Source organism: Melitaea cinxia, chromosome 29 (genome assembly GCF_905220565.1).
Source record: "Melitaea cinxia chromosome 29, ilMelCinx1.1, whole genome shotgun sequence".
Classification (NCBI taxonomy): domain Eukaryota; kingdom Metazoa; phylum Arthropoda; class Insecta; order Lepidoptera; family Nymphalidae; genus Melitaea; species Melitaea cinxia.
The window spans coordinates 6,823,043-6,846,679 of NC_059422.1; the positions used below are offsets into that span (position 1 = coordinate 6,823,043).

General features: G+C 31.8%; 1 protein-coding gene across 1 annotated transcript; it reads right to left on the reverse strand.

The window, feature by feature from the left end:
• Nucleotides 1-491: 491 nt before the first annotated feature.
• LOC123667887 (segmentation polarity homeobox protein engrailed-like) lies at nucleotides 492-22,269 on the reverse strand. The gene is made up of 3 exons (XM_045601720.1): nucleotides 21,513-22,269; nucleotides 1,558-1,649; nucleotides 492-722 (listed from the first exon to the last, which is right to left on the reverse strand). The coding sequence occupies exons 1-3, from the start codon at nucleotides 22,267-22,269 to the stop codon at nucleotides 492-494; spliced, it is 1,080 nt and encodes a 359-aa protein (XP_045457676.1).
• Between the last annotated feature and the right edge of the window lie 1,368 nt (nucleotides 22,270-23,637).

The following is a 23,637-nucleotide window of genomic DNA, read 5'->3' on the forward strand; positions in this document are numbered from 1 at the left end:
TCGGGGTACTTCCCTAGTCGGGCTGCTCCAGATTTTGAGCAAGTATATGTAAGGCAATATAAACAAATATTTTATTTCAAGCTTTCTAATTGTTGACTTCAGTTTATAAAAACGCAATTAACTTTATTTTAATTGAAATAAATAACTCTTAATCTAAAATTATTTACATAACAGGAACCATTTTGTTTTATAATCTATAAATGTAAGTTTTTCATATCTATCGATTATTTAATCTATATTTTCATACAGACTAAAAACGTAATACTTTTTTTTTCTATTCAACATATTACTGTACACACATTTGAATATCGTAATCATTAAAAAAATCAATTTCAAAGACATTACTAAGAAATCGACAAAGTTGTGATTTTGTCTAAATAGTTTTTTTTTTTATCCAAAAAAAGGTTGCGCAGTAGCTGTCAAGGCCAAGTTCAAAATAACTCCACACGTATGACGTCCCGAGTCACGTGATTGTTAACGTCACGTAACTTTTACGTCACATTGATCTCCTCCTCTTCGTCACTCTCCGTCACAGTGCTGTGGTTGTACAGCCCTTGAGCCATGAGTTGCATAGCCAATGGGTTCCTCTGTCCAGACGCCTTCTTGATCTTGGCTCGTTTGTTCTGGAACCAGATCTTGATCTGAGCTTCCGCCAGGCCGAGCTCAGCGGCGAGGGTCTGTCTCCGACGCTCGGTCAGGTAACGGTTCTCGGCGAACTCGTGCTGTGGAGAAATTTTACTGTTACTTGATGATAAGCCCAACAAAATCCTTAAAATTAAATTTATATAATTGATTTATGAAACTTAGCGAAAATCTTTACAATTTTAACTATACACTACAAAGAAACAAACCGGATTTTTGATGTTATCCTTCTTTACGCACGTTTGACTTAGGAACTAAGCTGATGAATGCGTGACGAGAGGCGCTATGACGAGTGTAGGGGCGGGGGGGGGGGTTCTAGGGAAACCTATAAGTTAGTGAATATAGAGACAGAGAGTTACGTTTCGTATATTACTGTAGGGGTAACTAAAGTTGTTTTAGATTCAGTGGTCTAAAGCACAATCGTTTTTCGCTGGCACCAAAGTTAAATAACTCTAGTATGATATTGTCAACACGAGACTTTTATTAAAAAAATAAAATTTTAAGTAATTGATTTGTCAACGCAAAATATGGTGTTACGTCATTTTAAGATTTTTTAAGTTAAAGTGTCATTATTAAAACCTTTAAGTTACACTATCTCTTATATCTAGACCTATAATTTTAACTGAGATAAGGCACAGTTGGAAATATCTTGATCAAAATTTGGAGCAGCTCGACTGGAGAAATATCTCGACCTAACAAAGGATTACAGATAAATAACAGCACTCTCAAGCAGTGCTGTGTTCCTGTGGTGAGTAAGGTGACCAGAGCTCCTGGGGGTTGGGGGGGGAGGCCAATCGGGCTAGGTTCGTCAACGCGCTTGCGATGCTCCTGCGTTGCAGGCGTCTATAGGCTACGGTACGCTTAGAACTCAATAGTATAAAACAAAATAATAATATAAATTAAATGTAGTTTTACCTTTAACCTAGCAAGTTGTGCAGCACTGAACGCCGTCCTAGGTCTCTTCTCTTCTGGATTCATCTTTTTCTTAACTCTTCTACTTCTGGGGCCTGTTAACAAGAAAAAAAAAACTTTTAATAAATAATTATACCAACGCTTTAAAATAGTGTTATAATTTTAAAATAATGCAGATTTTTTGGACTTCGTACAACTTAGCAGCTTAGTACAACTAGCGTACGGCTCACCTGATGGTAAGCGATTACCGTAGCTTATAGACGCCTGCAACACTAGAAGCATCGCAAGCACATTGCTGACCCTACCCCAATTGAACCCAGTAGCTCTGGTCACCTTACTCACCACAGGAACACAACACTGCTTGAAAGCAGTATTATTTAGCTGTGATCTTCTGTAAGGTCGAGGTACTACCCCGGTCGGGCTGCTCCATATTCTGAGCAGAAAATTGCCCGCTGTGCTCTACCTCAGTTATTTTTTCTTTTACTCAAGAAGTCACTCTCTATTATTATAATTTTCGTACTAGTAAATATACTACAGATTATGTTCTCCTAGTGCAAAACAGATCTCAAACAAGCGAAGACGGTTTGAAACCAACAACTTTATAAAAGCTAATACTATAATTTTATATTTAACTAAAACTCTATTAAAAGTAAAACTAAATAATACAGTAACAATTAGAATTAATTAAAATTGTATCAAATTATAATTGAAACATTTAATTGACAGTTATTACACAAAATGGCGTCTGTTTTGTAACAAAATCATTATTTAATTACGAGTAATTAAAGGAAATGTCACAATTATATGAACACTCGCTTCACACCGCGGTTTTACTTGTATAACTTCAGATTAAATGTCTATTTTGGTAGAAAATATAGCCTAAGTGTTATTCTGGATCTAGAGCAAATTACGTACTTAATTTCATTGCTATGGGTTCTACAGTTGCTGTGTGAGAGTAACAAACTTACATACAACTTTCGAATTTATAGTATTTGTAGAGTTTTTCGTTTCTTTCGTTCTTTATTTTCAACAGTATTCTTGAACTTTTAATGTCTATAATAGTTATATTATTAAGTTATTTTACTCGTTAAATTAATTATTCACTAATTTATCAAAACTATGTAAAAATTCCATATAAAAGATATACGTAGTTGCCTTAAGTATCATAAAAAAATATAATTTTAAACTTATCCTTTTTAAATATCTATATTTATTACACTTTTATCATAGTCAATAAACATACAAATACTTTTTGGAAGCCATAATTATTAAGAACCATGTTTTGTTACGTATAATTCCCCCACACGTAGCACCCTATAATTAAGGGGTAATTATGGTAATTATATCCGAAAATAAATGCACGTACATAGCTTTATTTTAAAATTGAAATTTTTGAATATTAGTTATCTGTTGTAAGAAATAGAAAAGTTTTATTACATCTGTATTTTAAACTGCCATAAACATGAACAATAATTAAGTTTTCATTATAAAAAACATTATAGCGTATAAAGAGGTTTCATATCAAATTAATTAGCATAATTTAATTGAGTTGTTTTAACAATACGTTTTAACAAAACTTTTTATTAGCATTAAATCATTCGTCGAAGTAATACGACGTTCACGTTTTAAAAGATTATAATCTGTTAAATTACATCTAAAGGCTTAATACCTAGCAAATAAACACAGTTGACTTCATTTGAAAAAAAATTATAGTACTGGGCCTTATATCTATAATAATAGTAAGCGACAAAAACAAGCTAAGTAATTAAAAAAAGAATTTTTCATGTCATAAATATCTTGATTTAAAACCAACTCTTTCAACCCTATATTATTAATTCCATACGTACACGTAGTAGTTTATATTTTGAACACTAAATTCTGTTTTATCTGTAAAGAATCGTTTAGCGTGCGATCGTACTTGCAATAAATCTTTGTGCGGGAACCCTATCGGGGAGCGGCTATAAACACTTTTGCACTTTCCTGTACAGTCAGATAAAGTGGACGCGTTCAATTTGATGTTTTTTTTTTTTTTTTCTTAATTTAAATAGCACACGATTTATTGTTCAATATACAAGTTTGAAATTTTGTTTTTAATGTATATAATATGATCTAAATAAAAAAATAATTTAGGTAAGCTGTACACTAAATTGTGTGCGAATTTAAAAATATTTTAATTCGAACTGATTCGAAATTTAAAATTACGTTTCATTATTCATCATATTTGTTTCATGCGAAAAATTTTCTTCGATTGATCGTCAGGGCATTACAATCACTAAAACGACGTAAACAAGATTGAAAATGCCACTATAAAGATGTGACTTACGACGTTATTAATGTGAACAATTTTATTAGCATTGCAAAAAACAATTTTCAACTTTATTACTAGGAAATAAAACTCAAATTCTTTTGTTTTTAATCATTTGAATTTCGTACAATATATTTTTAGTGAATTCTGAGTTTTATTGCTTTAAGAATAGAACAGGAAATGGTGAGGAAATGGTATAAACACAAATCTTTTGGAGTTTGAAAAATGGAACGGACCAACGATAAAATTTAAACGATACTGCTTTTTATCGCCTTTTAATAAGGTTTATTTTTGAACATCCATCTGTGTATGTTTCAGAGCCGTTCATCACCCGATAAAAGCGGGTTAGTTTTTTTTTATTCGGCTTTTTAATTAAACAAACTCTTGAAATAAAGGATTTTCCGTAACGAGGCGTAATGTTTCTGAACGAGGAAAAATATTGCTTTCCAAGCGTTCTTTAAACATTTAAATACCTTTGACTTTACATTGTGTTACTTTTTAAATTCAAATTTCTACTTAGATAAGACTATGAAATATATTTATTTAATTTTTTTCGATATTTAAAAAATGTATTAGAAAGAATTTTGATATTATTATTAGTTTAATTATAAAAAAGTAGCCTATGGTTATTTCTTATAGGAAATATGTTTTAAGGGCTATTAATTGCATATTACAAAGTACAAGTAGGTAAAGTAATAACAGTTAGCGGTAAAGATAAAAACACAAACTGACAAATTGTGCAAGTTTGCATATTAACATACCATCCCGCTCGTTAGCGTAATGGCGACAATTTATAGGGATGTCCGTGTGGTTGTTACGATATAGCCCTTTAACTTTGTTTGTTTTTATTGCTGATTTTAATCTCCCTATTATTTTCGATACTTAAGTAGATAGGTACCTTATTTATGAAATCTACGGTTCGACTATTCTGAAGCGAACTACGGATTACTTGGTAATAAGTTAACGATCTTATAAGTAATAGACTAATGGGCATCTTCTAAATATTCTTTTCCTTAATGTAAAATGGAAAAAACATATAAGTCTTTCGTATCAGTAATTCCTTCTTTTTTTGTAGTAACGACTGCAAAACCTACTAATTAATTTTTGTTAACTTGACAAACTTGCTCTATAATTCTAAAAACAAGGCCCAACTATTTTTATTATGTTTTTATGATTGGCGAACTAAACAGACAGACATGCAGACCATAGCTAGTTTTATATATAAATGAAATAGTTACGACAATTAAGTAGTTGTGTGTAGCATAATTACGGACTGATATGTGGAATCATCATTATGTAATAACACATGTAAGGACAGATGCTTTAACTTCATAAATTAATACTCGTAACGAATATAATACATTAGATATGATTCGCTTTATACCTGTATATATTTAAGTTTGGCTGATGTTTCTAATCTTCGGCCTATAGAAGAATGAATAAGTAGAGGTTGTGTTGAAAAGGGGGGCCCAAAACACAAACGAAACAAATACAAACGGCCAGATCATGACAATTATCTCTACGGACTATGTGTAACTACCTACCTACTCATGAATTTGTCATTATCTGTGATCGTAGCCACAACTCTTATGGCAATGTATATTCAGTTACAAATAGTAACATTTTCGAGTTGAATCATGGAGGCAACCGCTTATTGAAATAACCAGTCAAGAGTTTATCTACGGACTTGATACGTTTTTATGGGTAATTTATATTATTAATAAAATAAATTTTTCGATCTTTCTAAGTAAAGTTAACAAAGGTACAAATAATAATAAAAAAAACAGGCAAGTAGTAGAATTAATTTTTAGTGATATACCTATATTTGTACAGTATATTGACGTAATTTTCATCTTATAGGTAATAAAATTATCATTTTCGACGACTACTAATTGACAATTTTAGATGTGAAAATAAGTAAAGCCGTAAACGAAAAACAGTGTCGCGCTTATTACGACAAAATTCGTTGAAATATTTCATTCGCTCGGCTCAATAATTGTCGGCCATTTTGAGTGAAATGACAAAATGGCAATATTCCGAGTAAGACATAAATGTTAAATTGCATTCAAGTCACATCATTTTCGGTCTGTAATTTTTAAAAATCTCGACAGATTTAAAATTCTTCACCGTTTTTGGTAAAGTATCTTAAGAGCGTGAAGAAATTCCTTGCAATTTAAGCAATGGCTGGTTAAGGATGTTTAATTAATTTTTAGTTGAGTGTCTTTCCTCGTGTTTCAAACATTTATATGTATCGTTTTAAATAATAAACCTCACACGCTGTTAAGTACCTAATGGCATTTAGGTTAAAATTTAATAGAATTCTAGAGAACAAAAAATGATACTTTACTTTTGACAATTCTAGTGGGATAAAATTCAGAATCAGATAGCTGGAAACAAAACACAAACACGAACATCCATAACATGACAAATATGTATAAGTATGGCCCATACAAACATTTGTCATGAGTGGTATGAAATATGCTACCATTTGCGCAACTACCAGTTGCTGTGAACATGTCATCTACTCATCGTAAAAAACACTACATATCGTAAGCAAAACCCCTTCCCGTAAAATAAATAACAACCTTAATATGAAATTTTACCATATCCACAAAGTTCAATGTTCTAAGGAAAAGAAAAAAAATCTCCGTAGCATTCACGCATTTGTAACTATTGAAGTACATTGATTTTGAGAAGGTAAAATACTGGATACGCCAATAAATAATGGATACGCCATTTTAGTATTAATATTTGTTTTATTTTTTATCAAAATGAGATTATCACTGACTAAGTTTATGTATTGAGTAAGTATAATTAGGTAAGAGTATTTTATTGTATTAAAAATATTAAGAAATTAATAATCGTCTTTTTTTAATTTTTATTTATTTGACTAATAATTATCTTTCTTTATATAACAACTATAATTTTAAAAAACCGTTTTTTAACAAATTATACCTCGCTTCAGCTTGTTATATCCCCCTGCTGAGCATAAGCGTCTTTCTCCATGTTTTAAAAGGATAAAAGCTTAATACACCACGGTGCTCCAATGCGTGTTGGCGGATACCTTCCCTACTACGGGTAACGATCGCTATCAGGTGTACACGATAACAACCGTGACCGACGGCTTAACGTGCTCTCCGAGGCACGGTGAGGAGACCCACAAGGACTGCACAAACACCCAGACCAGGGCAAATATCTGTATGGCCAATACAAATGTTTGTCATGTGCGGGGATCGAACCCGCAATCGCCAGCGCAACAGTCACAGACCAGTTCTGTGACCGTTGCGCCAACGCCAAAATTATACCTATTTACTAAAAATTCAATAGAATAAAAAAACGAAGTTATAAAAATGCCGTATCCACTTTTAACACTTCACATTACATATTCACTGCACCCTACAACATTATCCATTGTATAAACGGCTTTATTCTTTTTCAGTAAGGTCGATTCTTTTTAAACAGGTTATTTCAATATTCGAAAAATCGTTCGAAATTCAAATTTTCTGCTTTCGCGTAAAGGTTTACTTGACTAACAAATAGGACTTAATTTAATCAGCATTTTAAAACAAAAAATTGACTTTGTGACAAAGGAATAAGGCTGATTTTCGTATAGAATTCTATTTCTAGGAAAAATCGTTGGAAATTGTAAGAGTGAAGACTTTCTTATACTAATAACGGTGTAAATCCATACTTATTTTCAAATTAAAACCTACCGTATTAATTAAAAAATAAGACTTATTTTTCTTGAAGCATTACTTGTGACTTTTAATTTGAATAAATAAAGCTTTCAAATAAAAATAAACTTTAATAATATGCATTAAGACACATATTTGTATGATAAATTATCAGTTAATCTTATTATGCCGAAAGAGATTTTATTGTAAGGGAATAAAGGCGAATTTTCTTTGATTTAGTTAAAAAATTACTGTAGGGGTTGTTACGTGTAGCATAATAATTGGTAAAATAGTCATTTAAAATGGTGTTAATATTTTGTGACTTGTAGGGTATTGAATTTAAGTTTATTTTTTCGTAATTTAAATAAATTAAAAGTAAAACATAAAAAACAAGCTTTTATTTAGTATAATGAAACAACTTTTTCGGATTTTATTGCGGCTTATTAAGTTTCTTAAATGCCCGACTTAAACGCGTAAACATAATGAGTGAAATTCGCGTAAACATTAGAAAACAATAAGCTTTATGAAATTTTGTGTGCATATCGGGTAGTCTAAAAATCAGCCAACATCTATTTTTCCTACCCTTAAGTTATAAGGGGTGGGAGGGATTAAATGCGTTAATAACATATCTGGCAAAACAACGTCTGCGGGGTCAGCTAGTATGTTATAAAACTTTGTCACGAGACTTAAGTACTCGTAATTACTTACTTTAAAATTTTTAACCATCAATCTATCAGAATCAAAATCAATGAGATCATATTTTTTAAATTATTTTTTTAACTGCACAGGTAAAATCCCGTTAAATTGTCAATGTCAATTGTAGTAGGTTTTTTTTTAATATACATTATATACAAAAACGAAAAAAAGTAAACAAGCAACAAGTAAACAAGTCACAGACGGACAAACAGCCATTATCCTCGAAATGGTATCATGAAAATTCATCAGCGTTTCACCAAAATCAGCTCAACATTAGCGATGTGATAACATGCCGTGCTATAAACAATAATACTACGCATAGAACGCGTCTTTGCCTGTTTAAATCTTGTATATAAGTTTTATACCCTCATTAATACAAGTGGATATATTTCAGCTTTAGGGGGTAGAAATATAGCCTATTTTAGTTTGTAAATGTAGCATTTGATTCGTGATTTTGAACTTAATTAAAATAAATGACGTTTTAAAGTAGATTTAAAGCTCATCATATAGAAGAAGGATTGGAGCTTAACCCACTATTTTATTATATTATAGAGTGACTGGTGATGAATCACCTTTTTTTAATTCCTTTTTCAGAATGTCTAAATTTACATTATGTAAAACGGTACGGGTTCTTGATCACATAGATTGTCAAGGTCATGATGTGGTGTAATACAGCCTATAATTGTTTTGAATAATTTATCTTTAAAATATTACCTATAATATTCACATGTACGGATAGGATATTTTCTATCATTAGTGTTCATAGTCACGTCATGATTTAATATAGCCTATACCGAACTTGATATTTATCATTATTATTGAGGTTCGTACGTACGGGCAGACAGTTTTTATTATTAGTGTGTATAAAATTGATACTAAAAAGCGAGACAGTTTGAGATCAAGTTATTAACGGATTCCTTGAGAGAAAAACCGTAAAACCTGGTGGCCGGTTCTTGGTAGGTGGGATAGTGGTGTGCCGTGTCGGTGGAAATATCGAAAGTTTATTAAATGTTTTTTTTTCTCTAGTATTTGTAGTCTATTGTAGCATTTAATTAAGAAATAAATAGTGTACGCACTAGTGATTAAATAGGTTGTTATGAATTTTATCGATAAAACTGTATCGTTATCGATATTACAAAAATGTTTTTTTTTTCTCTTTTTGTTTATACATGTTGGTTTACATACATTTTTGTTATACCCTTACAGTCTATATTATTAATAAGTTGATATATTACAGGTTATAATAAATAATTGCACGACTTACATCGTCTAAACTGCCTAAAAATCAATTATTAATTGCTTACATTTAAGACTTATTACCATATAAATATAATATAGGAACAATCGTCCAGTAACATCGACAATCGACAAGCCAGTGTTGTACCACAAGCCGTTAGAACGTGGAATGCACTAATTATTACAATATTTCTCAACGGAAATAGCTAATTAAGTTAAATAACTAAGATTTACGGACGGAAAATACGCTGAATTACTAATATTTTTGTATTTAATACAGTAAATGAACTCATTGCTTGCATTCTATTCAAAATGGTCGCCATATTTGATGTTAAGCTATTTACGAGTATGTACAAGAGTTTATATAAGTGAGAGGCGTTTGATTAAGCCACATTTACTACATAATATTTGTATTTTATGTACATAGAAAATATAACACAAATTATAGAAATAGTTTAATTTAAAATTGATTTAAACTTGTAACTTTAAATTTGATTATAATTGTGTTCGCTTGCATAAGCAGAAAAACAGACCAATTACATCGTCTAGCAATACAACTCAGGGAGACGAAAAAAATAGTCAAGTAAATACGTATTACAAGATATAAGTAATTAAAAAAGTACTCGTGAGATCCCTAAAGATTATATACCTAAATAAAATATAATTTTATACAAGTCATTAATTATTATTTAATAAAATCGATATTTTTATATATTTTTATCGGTAAGAAAGTACAATTTATCGACACAACTGCGTTCCATCCCTACGTTTCTCAAAAGCAATCGTCACAGTAGCCAGAAATGATCACACCAATTAAATAATGAAATACCTCAAAGCGAGTACAGTCGAGAGAAACTTATACATTGAGATAATCGTTTAATTTACAAGGTATTCAATTCGATTACCTCTTGATGTAAACATTTCTTCTTAAAATAATATTTATGAAATAAACTCGAATCTCCTATAGGTATATAAATATTTTTTCCTAGTTGTGGGATACTAACATGCGTTCTCCAGATAAATGCAAAAAATTAATCATAAATTTGATGACAGAATTGAACTACTCGCCATATTGATTGTTGTTGTTTTAAAATGTATTCAATCGGGAAAGGCAACGGACTATAATCCATACTGCGTAATCGCCATATTGGATTCCTAGTGACATCATATGGCTAGTCGTATTATCGTATTTTTTGAATATTTTCTTGCTAAATTGTTCGCTAAATAAGAAATAATCTGGAACAATTTAATGTAAAAGGCAGAAGAGAAGAGAAGAACACTAATTTAGTTGTTAAATTTTATATTATAACTAGCTGTGCCCGCGGCTTCGCCCGCGTAGAAATCAGTGCGTCACAAAGTTTTCCCGGCAAACTTCCAGTGAAACTATTATCGAAATCGGTTTAGCCGTTCCGTAAACCTTTCTCCCTAAGCCCTCTCTCCATTGGTGAAATCGCATGAAAATCCGTTCAGTAGATTTTGAAGGAATCCATCACATATACTTTTGGGGACTTTGTTTTATAATACACTAACTGTCGCCTGCGACTACGTCCGCGTGGTTATGAAGATATGCATTACTATTAAGATGTTTAACGCAAATATTTTTTTTATTTCAGTCACTTGAAATGCTTATCAAACTGAGTAACTTTTTAAAAGCCACAATTTAGTATAATTTAATAGTTATTTTTATAAAACCTCTATACACCACATTTTTAGTTTTATTTTCAGGCTGTATATGTTTCATACAAACTATCAACCCTAATTAAATCCTCTTAGCGGTGGAATATCGCAAAATCCGTTCTTTGCGGACGTCAACTAACTATAATCTACCTCCCTGACTCATCTTTGTCCATCCTGGATGGATGGACCATCCAGCGGTTATTAAGTTCTCGTGATGAGTGAGTCAGTGACCTTTCTCTTTTATTTTAAATTTCAAGTCTTTTACTTCTAAAACATAGGACTTTCATACAAATTTCCAACCCCCCGTTTTACCCCCTTAGGGGTCGAGTTTCGTAAAATCCGTTCTTAACGGATCTCTACGCCCTATAAGGAGCCTTCCTGCCAAATTTCAAGTTTGTAGGTGTTATAGTTTCGGAGATTTCGTGATCAGTGAGTAAACCTACCATCCCCCGTTTTAACCCCAAAAAGGGGTTGATTTCTAAAGATACATTATTTGGACGTCTTCTCATCATCTATAGAGCATACATTTAAAATTTCAAGTCTTTTACTTCTAAAACATAGGACTTTCATACAAACTTGCAACCTCCGTTTTATCCCCTTAGGGGTCGAGTTTCATAAAATCCGTTCTTAGCGGATGCCTACGTCTTATAAGGAGCCTACCTGCCAAATTTCAAGTTTGTAGGTGTTATAGTTTCGGAGATTTCGTGATGAGTGAGTGACCTTTCGCTTTTATATATATTATTATAGATTTTTTTTTTATAATACATGCAAATAGAAATAATACTAACATGCAAATAATATTACTTGAACCTGGTTATAATTTTTTTTAATATGAATAAACACATAACTACTTTTTCTCAATCATCGGTTAACATGTACAAACAACATTACAAAATGGCGTCTATTCTTAAAATAGCATGATTACATAATAACTACATATAAGTGAGTTGTAATGACTAAACTTAATTAGTTCAGAAATTCTTGTTTTTTTATCTAATTATATAATATAAAAAATTGTCTGTTTGTTTAAAATATATATAAAGAAAATTTAATAACCGAAATGTATGTACTTGCATAACTTCCGAACGTCTGCTTTAAATTGGACAATCCTTTTTTATGTCCGTTATTGTATTTTACTTTTTTTTTTAAGTATTTTTTTTTGAATTTTTAATTTTTTTCATCCGTTTCCAATTTCTATAATTTAGATAAATCACTATTCATCATCATCATTTCAGCCTAATACAGTCCACTGCTGGACATAGGCCTCCACAAGTTCGCGCCAAAAATAGCATGACCCCATGTGTTTTGCACATAGTCACCACGCTGGGCAGGCGGGTTGGTGACCGCAGGACTAGCTTTGTCGCACCAAAGATGCTGCTGCCCGTCTTCGGCCTGTGTATTTATAAACCAGCAGTTGGATGGTTATCCCGCCATCGGTCGGCTTTTTAAGTTGCAAGGTGGTAGTAAAAATGTGTTATCCCTTAGTCGCCTCTTACGACACCCAAATCACTATTATTAAGTTTCTAAAACGATAAAATACAAAATTTACTTAAATTCGGTATTTTTCGGTATTTTGTGTACTTTTTCCATTTTTGTGAACTTTTTTTCTATTAGGCAGGCAGGTAACTACTAATTTTTCAAAATATCCTAAATCCTGCAATCCCAAAATGGTAAAACACTTAAGATATTTTTTGAACAACTGTACGTCTGTCACAGACGTCTTTATCTCCTAAATTTTTTTGCGTCATCGGGGACTGCATCACACCTGTCAGATACCGGGTCCTGGATTGCCAAACTATTGACCTTAACATTGTTTTAATACGTATATACCTATTATACAGGTTGTATTGTAACATGCGTTCTCTCGTTTAGTTCGTATATATTGATATATACAGATATACATGTAGGCATGCCATAGCTGAAATTATTTATTTATTTATTTTATACTTTATTGTACACCACAAATATATTACAAACAAAGCATAAAGATAGTTACAGACAGTGAAGTACAATGGGCGGACTTATGGCTAATTAGCCATTTCTTCCAGACAACCCATTCGAAACCCATTCGAAATTATAAGTGAAAAAATAAAAAAAAATGAAATTATCTTCTCATTTTCACTCTCTCGTGTTCCGTGTTCGTATTTGTTTCGAACTTAACGTCATACAAACATGTTTAGTCATAAGATGTACTACTTTATAATTATAAGTTTGTTATTTTAATTAATTATCCAAACAAAGTGACGTGTGACAGGTTTAACAATTTTTTTAAACTGCGAGTGTAAATGTCAAAATCATCATCATCAATACATATAATAAAAATGTAACGGATCGCTGTCTGTACATGGAAGATATGTGAGAAAAAATATTATTGGGACCTTTATCAACGAAAACAGCACCCAAACAATGATAGTTAGAAGTTTTGTCTGCTTGTCTGTTTGTCTGTGCGTTTTGTGCACGCTAATCTCAAAAACGGCTTATCCGATTTAGATTTTGTTTTCATTAATATATTGTGGTAAGCTTCACTTACCATTAAATATTTAATTCATGTCAATCGATTCATAAATAAAAAAGTTATGCCAATTTAAAAAATCACAAAATAAACCAAAATATATATATACAAATATGCCGTCCAAAGTCACTATTCCACGCGGACGAAGTTGCGTGCAGCTAGTTAATAATAAAATTTTATATATAATAAATCAATTAAAACCAATTTCGTTATTTTTAAACGATGTAATAAAATCATTATCACAACTTAACATTGCTTGCTGTTTTACATCTAAATGTTTAAAATTTAATATTTATTTTTCCTTGTAATGATATAATACAATCTCACATATTATAAGAAATCAACAAACAGCTAATCACATAAAAATACTTCTTTATCAACCTCAAAATATATTTTGATTCAAGTATTACTTTAAAAGACATAAAATACTAAAGTTTAATACAAGCTGACCACTAACAAAACGTGTTTTTACAAAGTAGGTTATAATTTAAAAAAAATAACGTAATAACACGTAATTATATTGTCTGTGTTATCTTTTACATCTGCGATATCATCTGTGGGCGGGTGTCAAATGAAATTACGTCTTTTTTTAATTAGCGAAGAAAAAGCATGGAGGTTTGTTGAACGAGTCTTTATATAAAACTTTCTTTTTTATGAATGATATAAATATCTTAATTTATGTCATAAGTTTTATTTATTTTTTTAATTAATTGCGTTTTAATGTGTAATATTAATGTCTTTATTAAAATGTTTGTTTAAGAAATATTAAAGTGTTTATTATAACGTTTTTATTGTTTTTTGTTTTTTTATTATCTTCGAAGTGTAACGACGACATCGGTCTAAAAATTAAAAGTTTATATTTTCATATAGATGTTTCCTTAGTAATTCCAATTCTTATGTAAGTAGTAGATACGAAATAGAAAAAATATTTTATTAATAGACCGCCATGTTCCCCTCACCTGTCATGTCCTGTAAATTTGACAGCTGTCATCGAGGCGTCAACGTCATCTTGTTTTGGCACAGACTGAATACATATTTTAATTTTTTTTATGATATTTTCCTTAAAAAGGCATTCACACGTTTTACTTGTAACTTATTTTGTTTTTTGGCATTTCGACGCCAATAGATATTTTTTTTATTTCATTTGGATTATTCTTAGCTATAGATAAACGGTCTCGAGGTTTTCCTTGCATTATTAACAACCACATTATCTAAATATATACATATACCTATAACTAGTACTTACTTAATTTCAATATTTTATAGAAAAAAAAAATATCTGTTAAAAAGTCAAGCTTTAAAACACAATTTCTTACATCATTTTTGATGACGCGTGGGCGCAGCGGTCACAGCATTAACTGTTGCGCTGGCGGTCGCGGGTTCGCTCCCCGCTCACGACAGACATTTGCATTGGACATATACATGTTTCACATGGTCTGGAAGTTTGTGCTTGTGTATTCTGTGTGACTGGACGACAGGAGAAAATCCTACTGGCGACCGTTGAGTGTAAAGTATTTATTTATTTATTTATTTATTTTATAATAACTGTAAGTGTGAAGCTAACAACAATTTGGAATAAAAAAAGTTGCTAAGAAGTTATGAAATAGGTATTAGCTGACACACCTGACTCACCTTTAAAAAATACAATCGAATTGAGAACCTCCTTCTTTCGAAGTCGGTTAAACAAAACAGCTGGTCATATTTCTGTATAGAGACGTAATTATTCATATGAATTATACATTATTTAAGTCAAACATGCATTATACCGTCGACACGCGTATAATTCAAAACGCCTCGATCTGTTCGCATGTATAATTCACAGTATAATGTATATGTACATTGTACACATCTAACATCTCAGTATTTTTAAATACGAAAGTTTGTATGTATGTTTGTCACTCAATTATGATAGTGACTTAACAGATCTGGATGAATTTTGACATAAATTAAGTATGGAGTATACAAATAAACGCGTTTTCGTAACAAAATAACTTATGTAAAAACATAAAAGAGTGTGTGTGTGTAACTTATGTACGCACATAAGAAGTTATACTTCATTGGCTAGCTAACTTCACGTTACTAACTTCTTCTTCGTTGACCAGCTAACTTTATTGTGTCGGTTTTATGTGACGGGGTGCGCATTGAAAACGCGATCAAAGTCCCGAGAAACACACAGTAGTGAATGTGTTTCTATTACGCCTACTATGTTTATTTAAAACTTAAAAAATGTTCCAAATATTATCAGAGTCATTTAGACGCTAACAATGACACTGGCTACATGATATAAGAAAAAAAAAATGGTTAAGAAAAAGAGTAACTGCACAATTTCTTACCAATTCTTCTCTGTACGATTTACATTCCGAATCGATGGTAGTTTGCCTGGTAACCATAATTGATAATTTAATTTGTATGATAATTATTCGAAGGTACTTTTGAAGCCTATTTGAATGAAGTTATTTTTGATTTGATTTGATTAATACTTACATACATAACAGAATAATTGTAATTAAGAGGTCACTATTTGAGTTAAGAACGCCTTTGTACTATGTTAAGTTAGAATATTGTAATTTACCCACTTTAATGTAATTTTGAATGTATAAGAAGATATTAAATAAATATAAATAGTAATATTTTCATATAAAAACAAAGTGTGTGGTTAAGACCGCACGGCAGAAGTGACAACTTCATTGGCAATCCCAATGAAACAATAACGCAATAAGTCCCGAGTTCATCCGATCGAGCCTTTCACCTCTGAGCGTGACGGATCAGCCTAACTTACTACGTACGAAAAAATGTGTTTGCGGTACGCCAAAACAAGTTTTCACTTCAATAAAAACGAGTGTACTTTAGACCACACGACTGAAGTAAAACTTCTTTAGCTCCATCTAACTTATATCTCCCTCTCAAGTTCCGTACGCCTCGCTCGATCACACTTTTCGTAACGCTCTCGTCACGCATTCACCAGCCTACTCCTCAGGTCAAGCTTACGTAAAGAAGTGCGTTAAAAACACAGCAGTAGGATTGGGTATCCTACTAGCAGTGCCTGCATATGTCCGCATAGAAAAAAAAATATCAACTATCAAACAACAGCAAAAAACCCGTCCCGTTACTTGAATATAAAAAAAATGTGACAACAATATCACAATATTATAAATTAATAAAAAAATGTCCTGTGACTTGTACTTAACATTTTAAGACTTACGTTTAAGTGCCCGTTTTCGGATAAATTATATCCTCCACATAAGTTACGAATAGATTTTAACAGCAGGAGATAGAGGCCATTAGGACCTGCTTCACCTATATTAAGAAGCTCCAACTCTTGGATTCATGTTTATAGATGGAAATATTTACAACTAGACGACCCAGTGTACTTTGTATAACCTACATATATTTGTGGAAATATAGACAAAACACTTTCTGAACGCACCTATAAATATTTGACAATTAAGTGACAATTATTGAAAATATAGACAAAACACTTTCTGAACGCATCTATAAATATTTGACAATTAAGTGACAATTATTGAAAATATAGACAAAACACTTTCTGAACGCATCTATAAATATTTGACAACCAAGTGACAACTATTTTGACAAAAGACATGAAATGTTTCATAGCTAGGAACATTTTGTATTGGAAAATTGAATTGCCGTTCTTACTATTTTCCTATTACTTATTATTTATGTTTTTCACCGTTTAAACCTTCCCTGAACGTGAACAAATATTTCAAGATCAAAATTAACCAAATCGTTTCTGCCATTTCGAGTTTTAGCGAGACAAAAAAAAATTTAGACTAGCTGTACCCTGCACGCGTTGCTACGCTTTTTTTTTTGGTCGCACCAACTTTTGTGAACGCAACCTTTGTGGTCTCATTCACAACACTTTGCTGACGATCATGACATGATCAAATACATAGTTTACGATTCTATAAAGGACATACAGACAAACATTCATTTTTATATTAAATAGATTAGAGTGAAATTCGATTGTAAAAAAGAGTAATACTTATATAAAGAACTTTTATCCGTTGGATACCGATTCGTCAAATAGCGTTATTCACAACCGGTTAAACAGGCCCTAAGTTTATAAAAGTTGATAATGTACCTTTCTATAATTAAAAAAAAAAACTCCGACGGCATTTGAAACGCACAACACACAAACTGAACACAAAATATTAGATATTAATAAATAATAGCAACGAATATTGACTTCATTGATTTTATTGTATAAAAGTAACCTATATTGACTTTAAATTTAAAATAAGATTGTATACAATTACATATGAAATAAAAAAATCAATACAAATAAAAATGAATATTGTTAAACGCATAACTCGAGAATGACTCGATCAATTTGGCTAATTTATTTTTTTGTATGTTCCTTAACCACATAAGGTTTTAATACTAAAAAAAAAAAATTAAAAAATATTGATTTTTACTATTAACTTTTGACGGAAAAAAATATTTTTACTATTAACTCTTGACAGAACGAAGTCTGTCCGGGCAGCTAGTTAATAATAAAATGAAAAACTAACCGCAAAGGAAGCGTTTAAATAACTTTTAATCATTTACGAAAATTTAAGTACATTTCACTTTTAATTATTGTATAAACCCTTTTAAATAAGTTATTACTTTATTTTTGTATATCGGTAGCTAATCCCGCTAACGTTGTTTCGCCATATATGTATGTTATTAACCCGCTTAATCCCCCCCCCCCCCCCTCTAACTAAAGGGTAAAAAAAAAGATATTGGATGTTTCCAAGGAGTATTTTAACTAATTGTGACACGAGAATTTTATATATAAGATAACATTTCATTTTATTAAAATTTATTTACACATTAGTGTAAATATTATTAATTATATTACTATTTTATTTTAAAACATTTTAATTATATATCAAATAAAATATACGCATCCAAAATGCCTAAAAATATTGTAAAATTCTTGTATCCTAATAACCTATCGTCTTATTCTTTTAAGCAGCTATGTAATAAGTAATTGATATCTATGAACGTAAGAATAATGTGAATCAGAAATATTATTTGTAAAACAAAATACATTATATAATATCATGTTGTTTATAAGTGTATATTATAGGCATTAAAGCATCAAGATATAACATTATTAGTATTGTATAATCCAATAAGAATCTTAACTGGATGGAAGTGGGAAAATTCTACTCGTTATCAACTTAATAATCTAACAAGAATAAAAGTTAAAAAGTATGATCCAATTGCATTGTTTAACGTCAACATATAAATCTATATATCTATACAAATAAATAAAATTGGAGTGTCTGTTTGTAATATTAAAATAACCGGTTTTTACTAAATCCATATGGATATTTACACGGTATATATACCAAAATGACATTTTTTACAATTTTTGTCTGTCTGTCTGTTCCGGCTAATCTCTAAAACGGCTGGAACAATTTTGACGTGACTTTCACTGGCAGATAGTAGAGTTACTTAGGCTACTTTTATTTTAGAAATATTTTTGTTTTGTAACTCTGCGAGCTGAACGATATTTTTTTTTAAATTCCACGCGGATGAAGTCGCGGGCACAGCTAGTATACTAATAAATAGAGAGCCGTTTTTTGTGTTCGGTTATACAGCGAAAACTACTGAATCGATCGGAATAATACTTATACAATAGGATGAAGCGTGCTTCTGCTATGTAAAGAATTTCTGTGTCAAATTTTATACAAATCAGTTCTATCGTTATTGAGTAACAAACATACATACATACTTTCGCATTTATTGACGACGCGTTGGCGCAGCGGTCACGAGCACTGGCGGTTGCGCTGGCGGTCGCGGGTTCGATCCCCGCTCACTACATTTATTTCTATTTGCCATATAGATGTTTGCCGTTGTCTGAGCGTTTGTGCTTGTGTATTGTGTGTGTTTCCGAACCCCCGACTGTGTGACTAAGGGCGTTGAGTGTGAAGCGTTTATATATACTCGTAATAGCATAATCTAAGTTATACAAAATACCCTGATAACATATTCCCTTGTAACATTTTTTTCCTAGTCAATAGAGTAATTACTACAACAACAAAAAAAAAACATAAATTATGCAAACAAAAACCTCACCATAATTTGCTCAATAATTATTCAAGATACAACTCTATTAACTTGTAATTAAATATACATAATTGTACCGGTTCAATGAAAACACACACGACCGCCATTACTAAACTTGAGTTGATAATTGATTCCCACTCCCACCCCCACTGCTGGGAATAGGTTTCTCCGTCTAGGAAAAGAGTCAGCGTTTAATCCACCACGCTGCTCCACTGCAGGTTGGTGAATAAAGTTTACAATAGTTACAAAATATAGTAATATTAATACACACTAAGCCATTTAGTAGCGTGGTGAGTTACACTCTAAGCTCGTCATCGTTATATCCAACTCTATAAATTCAATCTACTATTTAATAACTCAAAAATTCATTCATTCCGTTTTTTTTTTCATTCATTAAGCCTGTAACGTCCAACTGCTGGGCATAGGCAAAAGCTCCAATTCATTAAATGTAGGTGATAAATCTTATTAATGTAATTTTATTATTGCCACTAATCATTAGCTACTAATAAAGCTACCTGATATATAACGGTATCCAATAGATAAAAACTTAAGATATATATTTTCTTATTTACCATCAAATTCTTCATCTGTCAGATATTTCTATCAACTCGTGAATCTATAAGTCGTAGTCAGCTTCTCGGACTTGTTGTCAAGAGCATTTATCCTCTTGAATACCTGACTGTATAAGCAATCATAGAACAAATCCATGAACATCAAGGAACACCTGCACCAGTTTTAAAGAAAGTTTTTACATTTTAAATGTTTATAATGAGACGGCTACTATAACGGGATTTTGTATTATAAAAATAATAATAAGTTGAAATAATGATCAAAGACGCAGGCTAAAGTTAGTATATCAACATTAAGATCCCATAACAAAACCCCATGATCCCATTATACTACTCTGTATGCTGAATAGTTTAAAAAAAAGGAAAACCAAAAGATCACAGACGTATAAGCTTACTTAAGTAACAAATAAAATAAAATAAAACATTAAACTTAAGATAATTAAATAGTTACACATAGCCTCCGTAATTGATAAGTCAGGTAAAAGTAATTTATATAATTTTTATAAGTATCTAAATCAATATTACTATAAAATTCTTAATCAATTAATCTACGATAAACGTAATTATGCATTATATAAACCATTTTATAATTCAATTAAGTCATACAAATTAAAATTTTAAATTAGTGCTATCAGAATAACATTAACAGAATTAAAAAAAAAATGTGTAAATATTATAGGTACATACTTCCATATGAGTAACGTCGTCTTGCGAGCTGTCAAACGAGTGAAATTTAAATAGAAATTTATGGATAAAGAACACCTAGCTGTATGAAATGTACTTTACGATTTACTCTCATACCTACCAAATATACCCAAATACACATATTCACAAAAATTGGTCGAGCCGTTTCGAAGTGTGACCACAAACAGCGACACAAGACACAAGAATTTTTTTTTAATATTTAATTTATTGTTCATTGATTTTTTTTATTTTATGTTTTTATTTTTTTTTATCTGTTACACATATTTTATGAAAGATGACATACTAATTTATTAAGTTTAAAATAAGTTTATCCTTAAGCTCTGTTTGAAAAATGTTACCGTTTAAAAATTTATTACAAAAATAGTCATTAAAAATCTTGTGACAATTGAAAAAAAAATTAATCATGTTCAAAACTCTGAACTTCTATTAAAAGAATTATTAGCTATGTTCATTTTTAATTAGAAAAGATTAAGAAACTAGTATTTAAAGACGGTACTTACCAGAACTAGGCCTATCACTGTATCTGGTGCAATAGACCCATGCCGGCCAGAGGTTAGGATTCCCTTGAGAGGTCTGGCTATTTGTGTCGGTGCTGCCACATGTCGATACAGCCCCACTGGAGGTCGAAGACACCATAGAACTCGCCGAATCCGGCCTCCTTTGCGCCTCTATAATCTTTGGTACCTCTTTTTCCTTCTGAATCTCCCCAATATTTGAAACGGTCTGACGCAATCCACCGAGAGGTGGTAGCGCGCCAAAATCATCCTTCGATTTCAAGAATTCAAAATCAAATTTCGAATACTCCTTTGACAGATCGTAGGGCTTGTACAGGATGCTGTGGTTCGGCCCAACGGCTTTCGGCCCTTCGATTTTATTCGTCTTACGAATCGCGTTCAAACCGAATTCGGGATGCAGAATGTTGCTGATTGAAAAGGCGATCGACGCAGCCGGTTGCTGCCGATTACGCTTATCCGGGTCGAACCGGTCGTCCTGTAGAACCGGTTTCACGTCCGGCGTGTCCGGTCGGTAATAGTTCTGGTAGTCCATTTCGTTCTGACTGTGTTCCGGACTGGGAGGTGGTGAGTTTGGTTGAACTTTGACCACAGTCATGTTTCTATCGAACCTAGAGTCTATAGTCGTACACGTGTACTGGCTGGGGCAGTAGCTAACGTCGGTCGCGTGTGGAGCCGGAACTCTACCGGTGACCGGTCCTGGGCTGTTCGCCTGATTTGGACTGCAGCGGTCCTCAAACGCCATCACGACACAGTTCAAATACAATATCAGACGTATTCATTAATATCAATCATGTCTTCGACACTATTTTTTGTAATTTTTTATCGTGTTTATATCAAAGCGTCAAGAGACACTGTGCTCTCGCAACGACGGTCAGCGGTCTACTGCGCCCCACGCGACCCACCAGACACGCCCCAGAACAAACAAGGTTTATCCCCCACCACTGTACTTTTAGAGGCGTCGCCGCTTTTCATTGCCCGACACAAATCTTCACCCACCTCTATCACCCATACCAAAATGTAGAGTCGTTAGACAAGGACAGAGTAACGACAATTGATTTAGCGTGATTGTGTATTTAGGGGCATGGAGATTTGTAATTCAGTTGTAAATTGCTATAGCTCGTTCGCGGGATCATAATGTATCAATAATATTGCGGGTCGCTTTGAAAGCGGCGCAGAATTTCAATTAAATGTTGACGGAATTATTATATTGATAGAGGCGACGCGACGCCATCTTGGAATTGAAACTATTTTGGTATTTTTTTTACAAGGCTCGCGTGTAATTAAGTTGTATGTCGGATTTATGATTATGGCGTAGTTTTGACACGTGAAAAAATTAGTATTTTTTTAAAATATATTTTTTTATATTAATTGTCGTGTTCTAATGTAGATTTAATGAACGTTTATCGATAAGATATATTTGTCGATAATGTTTAATGATATCGAAAATATTTTTACGACTCTATGTTGAGTTCGTTTTTTATTTAATAGTTAATTATTTGTACCGATGTGTATCTTTTTAGTGAAATATTTTTATTCGCGTAATTTATGAATACCTATTGGTTAAGCTTGACGGTTTCACCTGCTTTAATATTCACGATAGTTCCCCATTGATATAGCTTATGTATCTTCTGATAATTATAGATTTGATAATTGTACCTAACAATTAAGCACAATTATTATAACATTGGTAGCTACATATAATTTTTATACATTCATTTGTTGACGTTTAAAATAAAAGTAACTACCTAATACGTTTTTGGTACTAACATTCCGTTTTTATCCTAATCAGCTTGATCGTTTTATGCGCCATACAATGTTATTATTTTAAGTTGAAATCGGCGATTTCCTAACGAAACTGACGAATTGTGAAATTAAGAAAAAACGTCATGAAATATATTGACTGACATCGCTACATGCTTTTTTTATATCACTAGGTCGGCAAACAAGCGTACGGCTCACCTGATGGTAAGCGATTACCGCAGCTTATAGACGCCTGCAACACCAGGAGCATAGCAAGCGCGTTGCCGACTCAATCCCCAATCCAGGAGCTCTCACATGTAATATTAATATATATTTTTTTATTATTAAATACTATACATATTTACAATTC

Coding starts and splice junctions, on each gene's coding strand:
- LOC123667887 (XM_045601720.1), bottom strand. CDS start 22,269: ATGGCGTTTGAGGACCGCTGCAGTCCAAATCAGGCGAACAGCCCAGGA. Junction 1,650..21,512: donor CAGTGATAGGCCTAGTTCTG/GTAAGTACCGTC, acceptor TCTTGTTAACAG/GCCCCAGAAGTAGAAGAGTT. Junction 723..1,557: donor CACAACTTGCTAGGTTAAAG/GTAAAACTACAT, acceptor ATTTCTCCACAG/CACGAGTTCGCCGAGAACCG.